We start from the raw sequence: 13,646 nt of genomic DNA, 5'->3' as shown, positions 1-13,646 counted from the left end.
TGCCTTCCGTCCTCGGCTGTGGAATACTGGCATCGCGCACCTCGGTCAAGACACCGGGAACATGCCGGTCGTGTACCATCACACTTGGAGCAGAAACATGTCAGCATCCATTTCATCCCGGTTTGGGTTATTGGCGATTGAAACGCTATTGAACTAGATACCTTTGCTCTTCGCCGGCGGCATTCCTCGCAAGCTCGGGACGTATACTTTCTCCCCGCGCGTTTCCGTTTTGCCGTTAGATCGTCTTGTGGGGGCTCAAAATTAGATTTTGGATCCATATTTTAGCTCTAAGCAATCCGATCAAGTGACCTCGTAGGTACAAGAAAACAGACTAAACGGTGGAGGGAAGAATAATCGGCGATTGATAGTATTACAAAGCAACATTGAAACCTTGGAATTTGACACCTTATATGTCAGGCCTCGAGATCCAATTGGCCAGCGTCGTGTTTTTAGACCCACACGATGCATAATGTTGAATAATGTCCAAGACATCAAAATTTGAGGCTTCAAGCCAGGCAAACCTAGGCGGTATTGACTGCTAATATGTAGAAAGACTTTGGAATAAGTGACAGTAGATCTAAGCAATGTTGTGTTGTGGCTGAAAGGTATGACATTCCAATGCCACCTTCAAGTTGTCATTGACCAGTTTCCTCTTTCGGGCCCACTGTGACGTAGCACTGTGATCCAGGGTATACCTATTGAAGATTAGTAGATCTTTGCTATTTGGCTGTAATGATATGGCCAAAATTTGGATCGTCACTCGTCTGGCGTAAACTTGCGATTGTTTCGAATAAGAAGCACAAATCTCAGAGCTGGTGGATTCAAGTTCTTTCCAAAAATTTTAATAGAAGCCAACATTTGATCATGCCGAGGTATGAGTAAGCGCTCGGGCTTAAATTGTTATTATGAATCATTTATGATCTACAAAGATGTAATTAGTACATATGCCAATGTCTTCCAAGGTTAACGATTTCACTGTTTCACTGTTCACTGCCTAGCTGCCTGATACAGATTTTATACCTACTACTCAACTCATTCTTTAATAATGAACAATTTCCATTGGTCATACTGGATTGCTCAGTTTCCCCTTTATGAACTCTAAGGATACCGCATTGGCCTCATCGGCCACAGGTAGACCGGGAAACGCCGTAAAGCCATGCGTTGCGCCAGGGTAGATCTTAACGATCGCCTCCCCGCCAGCAATATTCCACTTGGTACTCATTATGATCGTGTCATCGAGCAATGGATCATATGTTCCACAGAGGAAGAGGGCAGGAGGCAACGTCCCGATGGGAGATGCCCCAACCAGTGCCTGAAGGTCCTCGTACAGTGGAGAAACGGAAGGATTCTTGAGCTCGGCGGTGCTCATACCCGGGACATATGCGTCATTGAAGCGTTGCATAGTAGCTAGATCTATCATCAGGGGCTTTTTTGATGCGACCATTGTGGGAAGTCCGAGCGCAAGATCAAATAATCCGTAAGGAAAGATCAGACCTGATAGTTTGTGCGAAGGACGGGATCTCATTAAATGCAGAGATGTGAGAGCGACTAGGCACCCTCCAGCTGACTCTCCACCCATAAAGCGCAAGGGGGTACCGTAGACCTCTACGCCGTGATCTACCATATACTCTGCGACATCGATGGAATCATGGACTGCGGCCGGGTATGGGTGTTCTGGGGCCAGACGGTATCCAACTGAAATGGCCGTCAGTTGACAGTTGTTGGCGTATGCCCGGAGACGATGGTCAAAACTATTCAAAATTTTGATTTATGAGTTGACGAGAAAGAAGAAGAAACAAGGAGGGGGGGGGGGGGAGAAAAACTTACTCTTTTTGAGTTGCGATCACAAAACCGCCCCCGTGGATGTGCAGGAAGATGCCTTGACTAGGCTCAGCATTATCAGGCTTGTAAATGCGGATCGGGATATGACGACCGGCGTCTCGAGAGGGAATATATTCATCAAAAGCCTCTGGGAGATATACAGGCTTTGGCAGTGATGTCTGTCCAAGCTCCCGCATCTCACGGTATTTTTCGATGCCTACCTCCCACCACTTGGGCCCGTTGGTACCGATATTTTCCAGGAAAGCCGCAGCTTTCTTTGTTGGCTCCGTGATATTGTCTGCGCGGAACTTGGAGATCTCAATAGTGATGTCGCTGCTGATCGGCATTGTGAAGGAGGCTTGTAGATCGAAGAGCTTTGAGGTGGACAATGTGGATTAGGTGGTGGGGACCGTGAATATAGTTGGGCGGAGGAATTTTAATTGTTTTGGACCTCATCTGGGTGTGAGTAGTCTATTTATCCACATTCAATGTTGTTATCTCTGTCTGTATGGCTAGGGCTTTCCACCTGCAGTATCTCCTAAAAATCCAGTTCTTGGGGCCAAATTCGATCAAAGTATCAATGCGTACTTTGACTCTTGTCGGGGACTCTTTCGAGTAGTTCTAGCCTTGCCTTGATCTGCGTATTGGCTGCTTGCTTACTCCGGAGTCCGTCCGGCACCATGTTGACTAACACTTGTGAGTCATAGCTACAGGGGCCGTTAATTCAATATTTGTTCCTCCTGAAATCTCCATAACATCTATGTTTTGTAGGCTCCCACTCCCTCCCGAGGTCTTTTCTAGCCTAAACTTAGCATGGTTTATTACGCCGTCGGAGAGATGCGACCGTGGTGACTAATGCATAATACCTTTTGTGTTATGTTTTCTTCAGCTTTCACAAATCGATAACTCACCAAGTGGGAACTACCAATCATCTACCCTATTACTGGGAAGCGAGTCAGGACACGGCTACAGACTTGACGCCGGCTGATCCGAAGGCCGATCTTCGTCAGGAAAGGTGAAGGCCGATATCTGATGACACTTTGACGGAATCATCAAGCGAAAAAAAATAAAAAAATTTCGGCAACGCAGTGCTGATTTGGGTAGCCAAGTGACGGTAGTATAGCCAAAGGCAAATACGAAAAAAGTACCTCACACATGTGTAACACTACTAGTCTCTCTTGTACTAAGTATTATAACCACAAAACAATTGAATCGCTCCAAGGTAAGATTCAAGAAAGATTTAGCGAAGAACCACTATCAATCTCAACCAGCCTGCCCCCAGAGTTTGAGCAAACATTGAATTGACCAGATTCTCGGTGGCTTAGTGTTTGAGTGGTTCTAATATATGAGCTGTTGTGCAACAATCCCAGAAACAGTCAACAGTGCTAGCTTAGGTAAAAGTGCATCCATTCAATTCATTTTCTTTGATTCCAACTATAAATTGATACATACAACGTCAACCCTATATATCAGACCTAATATTCTATCAGGGTGCAATTGCCGTGATTAGCCTTGACAGCCCTCGACCTCCGGCCATAGAAGGTCTTGGCGGAAGAGTGGGCGTTGGCGCTAGCCTATATTAAGGTCAGTGTCACGCTAGGAGATGGATGACACTCATCTTAACATTGAATCGGGCACTTGGGAGAAACTTTTCAGTTCTTCAAGTTCATCCGGATTCCGGATACCTATGCCTCAACCTAGGTATGGATACATTTCATCAATATTGAATGTATGCATTTACCTAAAACCTTGAAAATATTGAGTTGAACGAATATGCATGGACACCAGTACGTGGTTTTACTTGCATATTCTCTACTTTTAACCTTCAATATTAATTGAATGCCTATATGTAATGCTTAGTGCATGCTATCTAGGTATCTAGTATATATATAGCTCTTACCTAAACATACTAGTAGTATGTAGTAATTGATCCATTAATTATCTAGGTATCAGGTGGAACATTCTTGTATGTGAACAGTGGTCCACGTGAGCATGTTGTCGATCATGCGACATCCACACCTGGCCAGGTGGACCCCACAGTCTTTTTCCAAGATTAGATTCGTCTTCATGCAATAGACTATGCATGGACATTTGGAGCCATGGATGGATCTCATCCCTTGGGAACGTACCCATATTTTTTTCCGTCTCAACCTGGAGGATTCCCTATTTGTGGGGGGATTTATCATATCCCGAGAACATTTGAAGGTAAAAGTGAGACGAAATTCCAGGAATGTCGTCACATGTGCATACTAGTAGTTTGCCCCGGGGTATATCAATACATGTCCAGCACTTGAGTGGTCCGGGGTTGCATGTGGACAAGGCCTTACAAATGAGAAAAAAGTACGGCACGCACCAAATACGTAATGGACCTTGATCAATTGATGTTTGATTCTCTAAGGTTTTACCAGGTCGTGAGGACACGCCAGGCATTGGTGTTCCCACTCCTCTCTATTGAATCACCAATCATTCACACAGGCCAACAGCGGGTTCATGCAGATATCTCATGGTGATTGGGCCACCCGACTCAGGAGTTGTGGGGAAGCGATAAAAGCATAAAGTTTCTTCGGGGAGTATCATCGTCCCAAGCTGGTCTTTTCCAAGGTTGGAGGTACAGCCAGTCATATGGTAGAGAGCGGGTGATTAGGCAACATTTGAAGATCGTGCTGCCCCCCGGATTTTCGTGGATCAACCTCCAGGGCTGGATCAGAATATATTATGTTGAATTTCCCGAGGCGAAGGCTGGGTTTCCCCCACCGTTGGAAATCTTGGATGCATTCAAATTAACCTCGATATTGATTTCAAAGAAATTGACTAGTCTAAAATGAACCCCAGATGATGAACGTTCCAGGTTTATCCTAATATAGCATCAGCTGACTCTTACCCCGCAGACCCGAAAATCTGAAGAAAACGGTGGAGTCAAGGATCGACGGTCCACTCAAACCTACATTCCATTCGAACAGATCGGCTCCCTTCTCCCCCGAATAATGACACAAGACCCAAAAAAGGGCGCTTGAAAGGAGTTCCGGATGTGGCTTCCCCCCTCAGTCTGGATCGGCATGCTAGTCCGATATGGGTCATGACGGGCCAGTAAGGAGACCACACCAAACCATTCTTTGTGGGACAAGCCGGTGCAACTGGTCCTATCTTGAACGATCGTGGTGATTGTTCATGATTCAAGTGTTGTTCCGTTCGGGTCATGTTCAGAGACTTGGGGCGATAAGAAGTTGATATCATAAAGGCATTCTTTGTGGCTGAAGATTCCAGACCGCTGCACGTTCAAAGTGTCTCGGCCGGCGACAAGCGAAGTCTCCTGAACAATTAGGCCTAGAAGTAGATGGTGGCGCCCACTCAGGCATTTATGAGTGGTGAACTCGATGTAACTAGTGTGATGATTTGTTCCAAGTGGTCGGAATGACATCCCAATGGATACGGCATGAAGGGGATTGGGCTCGCTTCCCACAACAGCCGGGGCGGGGAAGAGTTACGTTACCGTGTTCCAAGGTTACAAGAGCCCACTTCCATATAAAACATACTCCTAGCAGTAGGTATAATATAGCAATAAAAGGTTTACTATGATGATCTCAATAGAAGTTGAGTTCTTGCAACATTTGAATTATCAACCTTGGGATTTTTAATTTTTTTTCCCCAACTATATATCAATATTACAATAAACATGAAGACTATACTATGTGTTTGTTTCAATGGTTCGGGTATGTTACAAATAACTTGGAATATTGAAGACAAAACCCCTTCAAATCCCTACTATTTATGTACTTAACAAAAATAATAAATTCGAATCCAAAAATAAATAATACAAACCCCCAAAACCCCCAAAACAACTAAAATTTCCAAGAAAAAAAAAAAGGGAAAACCCCCAAGTCCGGATCCAGGCTTGATGCTATTGAAGACTGCAGCTGCATAGACCCCTTAGTGGCTAGATAGGTTAGATATAGATAGGCTAGGATATACTAAGTTAGCAACTCACGTCATGAGTAAGGGTGTCAGCACAAAGGGGACTAAAAAAAAGTCCTTTTTGCGCTCTTTTCCCCTTGATGTGGAGACCTGATACAATGATAAATCAGACTACATCCTAAATATTGGGAACCGGGATTCTCGTTGAGTAGTTACATGGGATTAAAAAAAAAATCATGCAGTGTCAAATTCCTCCAGCCTAGAAACCCTTTTTTAAACTCTTGTGTATGAATGTACGGATGGTGATATGGGACCGCGTAAGGTGGTGCAGAAGGGAAAGAGACGCACGACCCAGTTTTATTCGGCCTTCGCCAATCAACGTTAGTCCTGCCTTCACCTCCCCTCTCCCAAATCCCCCCATTCCTCTCCCTCTTTTTTTTTTAAGGTGTACACGAAAAAAAAAAAACATCGCCAAAAATCTAACTCCCTTAGGACCCTACGATCTGGTCCCTACTACCTCTTCCTTTTTGGGCCTCCGTCGGCGTTGACGTCGATGATAGTAACTTCGCGTCGAATCGGTCGCGACGTTCCCCGCATAGACCACAACGGTTTCCGTTACCCTCCGTCTCACAGTAAAGGCGATCCGGTGTCTGCCCACAAGAACGGTCGGCCTCGTCGAGAACGTCCCCCCCAACACCATTGTCTTTTCTTTTATTGACGACACACCATGGCCCGTTGATGTTACGGATGAATTCATAGCCTACAAAGCCTGGGAGCACCCGCTCTGCCCTCTAGCAGACGGTTCTGCTTGGCTCTACACAAAAAAGTGGACAAGCTCTTTCTCGTTACACACCGCGCTCGACACGCCGAATATCTTCTATCTACGGCGGATTCCTAGCGGACCGCTGCACCATGGCGGACAATGGCCCTCCAAACCCCCAATTCCTCGCGCCTCCGGCCGTCACCGCATTGCGACAGGAAGCTCGGAACATCAACCCAAGAATGGTGAGAACCTTGAGTGAAAACATAAGGGAAGAACGGGAGGATTTGAAAGAAGCCGCGGAACAGACCTTGAATATCATCGTGGACTTAGACCTCGAAGGCCGAATCAAATGGGTCAGTCCATCGTGGCGGCAAGTGGTAGGCACGGCTCCCGAGTCAGTCGAAGGCCGTATGATATCAGATCTACTTCTCGGGAATAAGGATGTCTTTCAAGATGCCACGGAGGCTATGAAAGAGGACGATTCGCGTAGTCGATTCATCCGATTTGCAGTGCAGATGGGGCCGGACTCCGTTCTGAAATACGCGCCGGAATCGCGGCCAACTGAATCGGAGGACGAGACAAACGAAAATGCTACCGAAGAAACGATGGAACCCTCGCAGGTCGAAGGGGAACAAACGAACGATGTTCTCACAATGGAGGGACAAGGTATCATGGTCTATGAACGTGATGAAGATGGACATGTGAGTGGTGCCTTGTTATGCGGTTCAAGATGGGCGGCGTGAAGAATGAATGCTAATTTGATTGACACCATAGTCCATGTGGATGTTGCGACCTTTTACCAAACCGAGAGAAGTGACTATCGATCTCCCACCACTCCTAGTGGAGTCATTAGGTGTGGGAGCTGAGGTGCTTGCAAATTACTTGACTACACTGGCTGAGGCTGCTGCGAACGAACCGGATCCTTCGAAACACCCTGCCCCAACCCCTGTCCTATGTCGAATTTGTGAGCGTCAAATAACACCCTGGTGGTTTGAGAAACACTCCGATCTCTGCCTGCAGGAACACCGCGCCGAGATGGACGTTCAGATCGCCCAGGAAAATTTGCACGAACATCGACATACGATTGTGAAAGTGCTGGACGCCATGGAGGCTCGACAGGGTAGGCCGTTGATCACACCCGATGGCAATGTGTTACCACTTCCTCAGCCGGAGTATAAAGGATTGCCTATTGGCCCGTCTCCTGCCAGCTCATCGCCATCATCAGCCCCCGTGTCTACTGGGAACTCTGCACCAGGTACCCCGCCTCGCTCAAGAGAACACTCGGCCTCTGGTCTTCCTGCCACGGGCCGTGCCCGTTCTTTCACTGTACGACGACCACTGGCACGCATCGTGGAGTTGGTGCTTGATCTCTGTGACACTTCCCTCGAAATCAGCATGCCAATGATCAAAGAGGCATCTCGTGTAGAAAACCCGGAAGAGTTTCGAACCCTTTCGCCGCAATCGGAATCTCGGATCTTACAGGTCATTCAGTGGCAATCACCAAGCTCTAATACTCTGGAGCAGGAACGAGGCCTTGCTGCCCTGGCAGGGGATACTGAGCAAATTGCAAAAGCCAAAGTTGATGCTGTTGTTCGTCACCGAAAGATTGTTGAATATGCGGAGAGGATTCGGATCGAATATACTGTTCTAGTTGAAGAGTGCATTACGGCCGCTCTCAGCAAAGCAGAGCGGATAGCTGCTGGCCAACTCAGCGATTCATCTTGCTCCTCCGATGACGAGCTTTTGGAAGGAACGGCTTCCCCTGATCGAAATTATGACGACTACAATATGGGTTCAGCTGCGACCGGCAGTGATGAGTACCTAATCCCCGACCCTTTAAGCCACGAAACACTGCCATCCCCAGTGCGCGGAGTACCTACTCCACTCAGATCGATGACATCGGCCCTTACAATGTCCATGCGTAACTCACCGGATCGCTCACTGCTTGGGCAACAGCATTATCAACAGATAGACAGCAGGCCTACCTCTTCATCTCTCGCAGTCTCTACGGGATCTAACAGCCCCTTGGAGTGTCCTACCCCTCGATCTTACAAAAGTGCGGCAGGGCTACTTGGAACCTCACAGTCGAGTCGCAGGGGGTTCTCTCTTGCTGATATTGACCCTGGAGATAGCAGTGACAGCAGCATGCCTTCTGTCTTCCCGGGGGTATTGCGAACTGATTCACCCTTGTCAGAAAGAAGCTTTGATCGCAAGCGGAGAAGTCTGGTGCTTCCCGGGCTGTCTAGCTCTCCCCGCCGACAACCATCTCCTGCGCGAGTATCTGGTCCGCACTCCCCATTACGCATGTCCAAACCCCGACATTCCTATGGGGCAGAAAGCTTACCATCGCCGGTAGTATCTCCGTCAACTTACGCTAGCGAATTGGCTCACCATTGCCGTCACCATCGTCGGGAGTCATCAGCAGCCTCTTCGGATGTGACCAAACCACCCCCCTCGCCGCGTTTGCCCTCAGTCAGCCAGCAGCCTCGCCCTGTGCCGACGTCCATCAAGGATTTTGAGATCATTAAACCGATTAGCAAAGGTGCTTTTGGGAGTGTCTATCTGTCTAAAAAGAAATCCACCGGCGAGTACTATGCTATCAAGGCTTTGAAAAAAGCAGACATGATTGCCAAGAACCAGGTTACCAATGTCAAAGCCGAGCGAGCCATCATGATGTGGCAAGGGGAGAGCGATTTTGTTGCAAAACTCTATTGGACCTTTGCAACCAAGGAGTATCTCTACCTGGTCATGGAGTACTTGAATGGTGGTGACTGTGCCTCCCTGGTCAAGGTTCTGGGTGGTCTTCCCGAAGATTGGGCTAAAAAGTATATTGCCGAAGTGGTTCTTGGAGTTGAGCACCTGCATGATCGAGGAATTGTGCATCGTGATCTGAAGCCAGACAACCTCCTCATTGATCGTCTTGGCCACCTTAAATTAACCGATTTTGGTTTGTCGCGAATGGGACTGGTAGGTCGCCAAAAGCGTGTACTGAAGAGTCCGAATGAGTCTGCTCCAGACTTGCTGAAACAGGGGCCATTCCCCCGAGCCATATCGATCGCCTCATCACGGTCGGCGTCTTTCGATTTCCAGGCTGCCTCTCCTGGATCTACCCCACTCATGACCCCGGATAATACTGGTGGTGTACCTCAGCCGTCTTATTTCAGTTTGAGCCAGACGAATCCCATTCAAACCGGACTGAATCGCCAGAACTCCCGGAGGGCCTCTGGGTATCGCAGTGATAGTGCCGGCAGTGACAGCTTGAATGGAATGTTCCGAACTTTCTCACTCAACGACAATGGAAATGAACCATCTGCAGCCTCTCCAAGCATGCTCTCCAGCAGCCTAGCCGAGGAAGAGCCCCGGAGCGAAGTAGAGGACTCGCCGCATCTATATCCGTTGCAGCAGACGTTTAGCAACCCCGCACAGAACACCCCTCCGCAGCAGAGCATGCTTCCTCCAGTCATGGCACTATTCGATCCTGACGACCACGAACGACGTTTTGTTGGCACACCGGACTACCTGGCACCGGAGACAATCAACGGTGTTGGGCAAGACGAAATCAGCGATTGGTGGTCAGTGGGCTGTATTATGTTTGAATTCATATTTGGATACCCTCCGTTTAATGCTGCCACCCCCGATGAAGTGTTTGAGAATATCTTGCAGCGAAATATCAACTGGCCGGATGATCCGGAGGAATATACCACCCTAGAGTCATTGGATCTCATGAAAAGGCTGATGACTATCAACTCGCGTGAACGTATTGGAGCGAATGTGGAAGAAAAGTACCCCAATGGCGGTGCAGAGATCCGCGCCCACCCTTGGTTCTCTGATATCAATTGGGATACCCTTCTGGAAGACAAGGCGGAGTTTGTTCCCAATCTCGAGAACCCCGAAGATACCGAGTACTTTGATGCCCGTGGAGCTACTCTCCAGGCATTTGCCGAAGAGATGGAGGATGAGCAGTCCCCCCAGCCGACTAATACATCGGAATCCTACCCAGACCGACCCCATGACGCTTTGTTCAAGGTTCGCTCTCAGGTGAATTCGATGAAGCGGCCGTTGATGCCCCTGCATATTCCCCCTCATGTCCGCGACGCTCGCGACTCGCGCAGCCGAAGGCTGAGTGAGCCGGCACAGGTTGACGACTTTGGAAGTTTCAATTTTAAAAATTTGCCAATGTTGGAAAAGGCCAACAAAGACGTCATTCAAAAGATGCGTCAGGATGCTATGCAAGGGCAGCATCGCCAATCAAGCTCTTCGTCATCCGGCCAGACACCATTGACCACTTCCCAACCATCTTTGGACGGAAGTCCACTCCCAATGTCCCTTCAACGTACCTTATCTCAGACCAAGGGGAGCAACCGACCATCTTCTCCATCCAGTTTGAGTCAAACGAACTCATCTCCTAGCCGGCCATCTCAACCATCGTCTCCGCTTTTAGTTCAGTTTAGCACTGGCAGCAACCACGAACGACGTAAGACATCTGGGTCCTCATCAACTGCATCCCACCAGTCTGCTGGTACCTTCCAACCGTCCTCGGTCGAGCAAACCCGCATGCCTAATCTTCGACTTGGGTCAATGGCATCCTCCCCTGTGAAGACCAACCGGATGACCGCCCACTCCCCGGACAAGCATCCCTCAACCCAACGTCAAGGTAGTGCCCCTGCCAGTCGAGCTCGATCCCAGACCATAGGGTCTCAGGATGGCGATATGTCCTCTTTTCCAAAAGAGAGCTTCGTGCCCGCTCATCACAAGCGCCGAAGCCAACTGTTTGACATCTCACCATCCTCTTCGGACAATGAGGATCCACGCACCAAAGCTCTTTTGAAGGTCCAGCGCCGCCGCCAAAGCTCCCGCCGTCTCTCTCAATTCAATCTTCAGGATGGTCCCCACTTTCGGCCGCTGGATGTCCTGATTTGCGAGGACCACCCTGTCTCAAAACTGGTCATGGAGCGCCTATTTGAAAAGCTTCATTGTCGGACAATGACTGCTTCCAATGGTGTCGATGCTGCCAGTTATGCCTGCGGCGATGTCAAATTTGACATTATCATGACAGAGTTTAAGCTGCCGCAGGTAAACGGTGCTGATCTTGCCCGGATGATACGAGACACTCGCAGTGCCAACAGCACTACACCTATCGTTGCTGTGACTGGCTACTTGAAGGATCTCCCCGAGTCGCATCATTTCAATACTCTCATCCAAAAGCCTCTCACCCTGTCGAAAATCACCGAGGCGCTGTGCAAGTATTGCTCGTGGAAGCCACCTCCCAAAGATTACGACTCATCTCAACCTCTCCCTGTACCATTTCATAATGTCAGGTCTTCACAGCCTCCCACCGACGACAACAGCCCCAGCTCGGCATCCTCGGGGTTCGCGCCAAACCCACCAAGCTCATACCGTGGATCCAGTCGCGATGATTCGATGAGTAGCAGCGTGTTTGGAGACATGGAGTCTGTCAAGTCAGAAGAAATTCCCGTCATCATTCGTCGCAATCATGATGACTGGGATCAGAGTGGGCTTGGAATCTCCGAAGATGCACACCCAGGCAGCCCTGATCCTAAAGCAGTACCTGTTCCACAACTACTCCATGCGGTCTCAGCCCCAGCAGCCATTGATAGCAGTGGGGCACTTACGCCTCGCAAGCAAAGGTCTAGCGAATCTATCCAAGCAAAGCGAGAATCTCTGGAGCGAAAACGGTATGAAGGGGCTGAGTCCGGAGACGACGAAGATGAAGAGCTTGGGAACTCTCAAGCTCGCAAGAGCCCGCCAGGCCGCAGCCGTCGTCCGGGATCCAAGTTAGGCATCGAGATGATGCGCACGAACAGCCGTGGTAGTGTTGTCAGTGGCAGTGAAGAGCTTCTTAAGAAAGAACGAGAGGCATTGCGTCGCCGAAGCGGGGAGTATGTCGACACTGACATTGATGACGGTCCTCTGGGGTCCCCGGCTAGCACCAGCTTGGAGGAAAGATTCGAGGGACTTAGTATTCCAGAAGAATCCGAAGCCGAAGAGGCGTTAAGTAATCAAGATTCACCTCCACTGGATAGATCTCGGCGTCGACCATCCCTCACGCATCACCACACTGAGATTTATAATGGACCTCCGCCTACTTCTCATGCTACTTTCCGCGGTACTCAAGGGGCTACCAAGTCAGGTCCGACCACTCCTCCATGGGAGGCGAGTGGCAACAAGTCGCCCATTACCCCAGAAATCAACGTTGAAAGCAACAACAGTCTCTCAAGTGAAGATACCTCTGGTGTGGATACCGACGGCCGGCCCATGTCTGATTCTGAAGCTACCCCGCGTCCTCAACAACATTCTCCAGGTCTGGATTCGGACGAGACACCTCGCCCTCCTGAGCGCTTCCGCTCTGATCTGACCTCTGCATTCAAGAGATGATCGTCTTAGAGGGCTTCCTGACCATGGTACCACACTCTACCTCCTTTTCACGATCTGCTCCCTTCCTTAACACTCTGATATGCTCTCAATTCCCTTCATTCATGTATATTCTTTCCCTTGTCGTTTTTACTCTACCCACGGGGAATCTCCCCAATGTCCAGCGGGCATGTTACCATGCAAGCTATCTCACGTCTCTTATGTTTCCATGGCTTATCGGAGTACGGTGTTTGGGTCCCATGTTTTCTTGAATCTCTGTCCTTCCTTTTTTTTCACATGCAACTGGCGTGGATGGAAATAATGGGGACTAAGGGCATTTTCTTCACTCCTGGATCTGATCTTCTTCTTCTTCTTCTTCTTCTTCTTCTTCTTCTTCTTCTTTCGTTGCTCTTCGCTTTACCATTTCGAGTATTTGACATGACACTGCCTTTGTCTTCCGTCTTTCCCATCTCTCTCCCTATGCACTGCATCCCGAGCTTTTGCTGCAGAAAACCAGTAGATGTCAACGATTTGACCGGACTTTGATATGCGGATGTTTCATACCCGATTTTTGTTGATTGTCTCATTTATTGAACCCACATACTTTACATATCCAGTGCTCTCAAAATATCATTTCCAGCGAATCTTGAACTATTTCCCACTGAGCCTGGCTGTAGAAGAATGTATGGAAGTACCAGTCTATTTGGGAGCTGCTCCTTTTCTGGGTTGTGGTCTTGATCTAGAAGCTTAGAAGCTCGCAAAGGACCAAAAGGACCAC

The 13,646-nt window shown here is 48.7% G+C and overlaps 2 protein-coding genes across 2 annotated transcripts; one reads left to right on the top strand and one right to left on the bottom strand.

The window, feature by feature from the left end:
• Positions 1-1,063: 1,063 nt before the first annotated feature.
• On the bottom strand, positions 1,064-2,168 carry N7466_010738 (alpha/beta hydrolase; the record flags this gene model as incomplete). Its single annotated transcript, XM_057170127.1, has 2 exons — positions 1,064-1,751; positions 1,828-2,168. 2 exons carry the CDS (start codon positions 2,166-2,168, stop codon positions 1,064-1,066), a joined length of 1,029 nt encoding a protein of 342 aa, XP_057015859.1.
• Positions 2,169-6,645: 4,477 nt separating this feature from the next.
• N7466_010737 (protein kinase RIM15) lies at positions 6,646-12,892 on the top strand (the record flags this gene model as incomplete). Its single annotated transcript, XM_057170126.1, has 2 exons — positions 6,646-7,197; positions 7,271-12,892. The coding sequence occupies 2 exons, from the start codon at positions 6,646-6,648 to the stop codon at positions 12,890-12,892; spliced, it is 6,174 nt and encodes a 2,057-aa protein (XP_057015858.1).
• Positions 12,893-13,646: the final 754 nt, after the last annotated feature.

This window comes from Penicillium verhagenii, assembly GCF_028828195.1.
Source record: "Penicillium verhagenii strain IBT 33310 chromosome Unknown utg000012l_segment0_segment0, whole genome shotgun sequence".
Lineage (NCBI taxonomy): Eukaryota > Fungi > Ascomycota > Eurotiomycetes > Eurotiales > Aspergillaceae > Penicillium > Penicillium verhagenii.
Note: the sequence above shows the minus strand (reverse complement) of the source record. Positions and strands in the feature narration are given on the sequence as shown.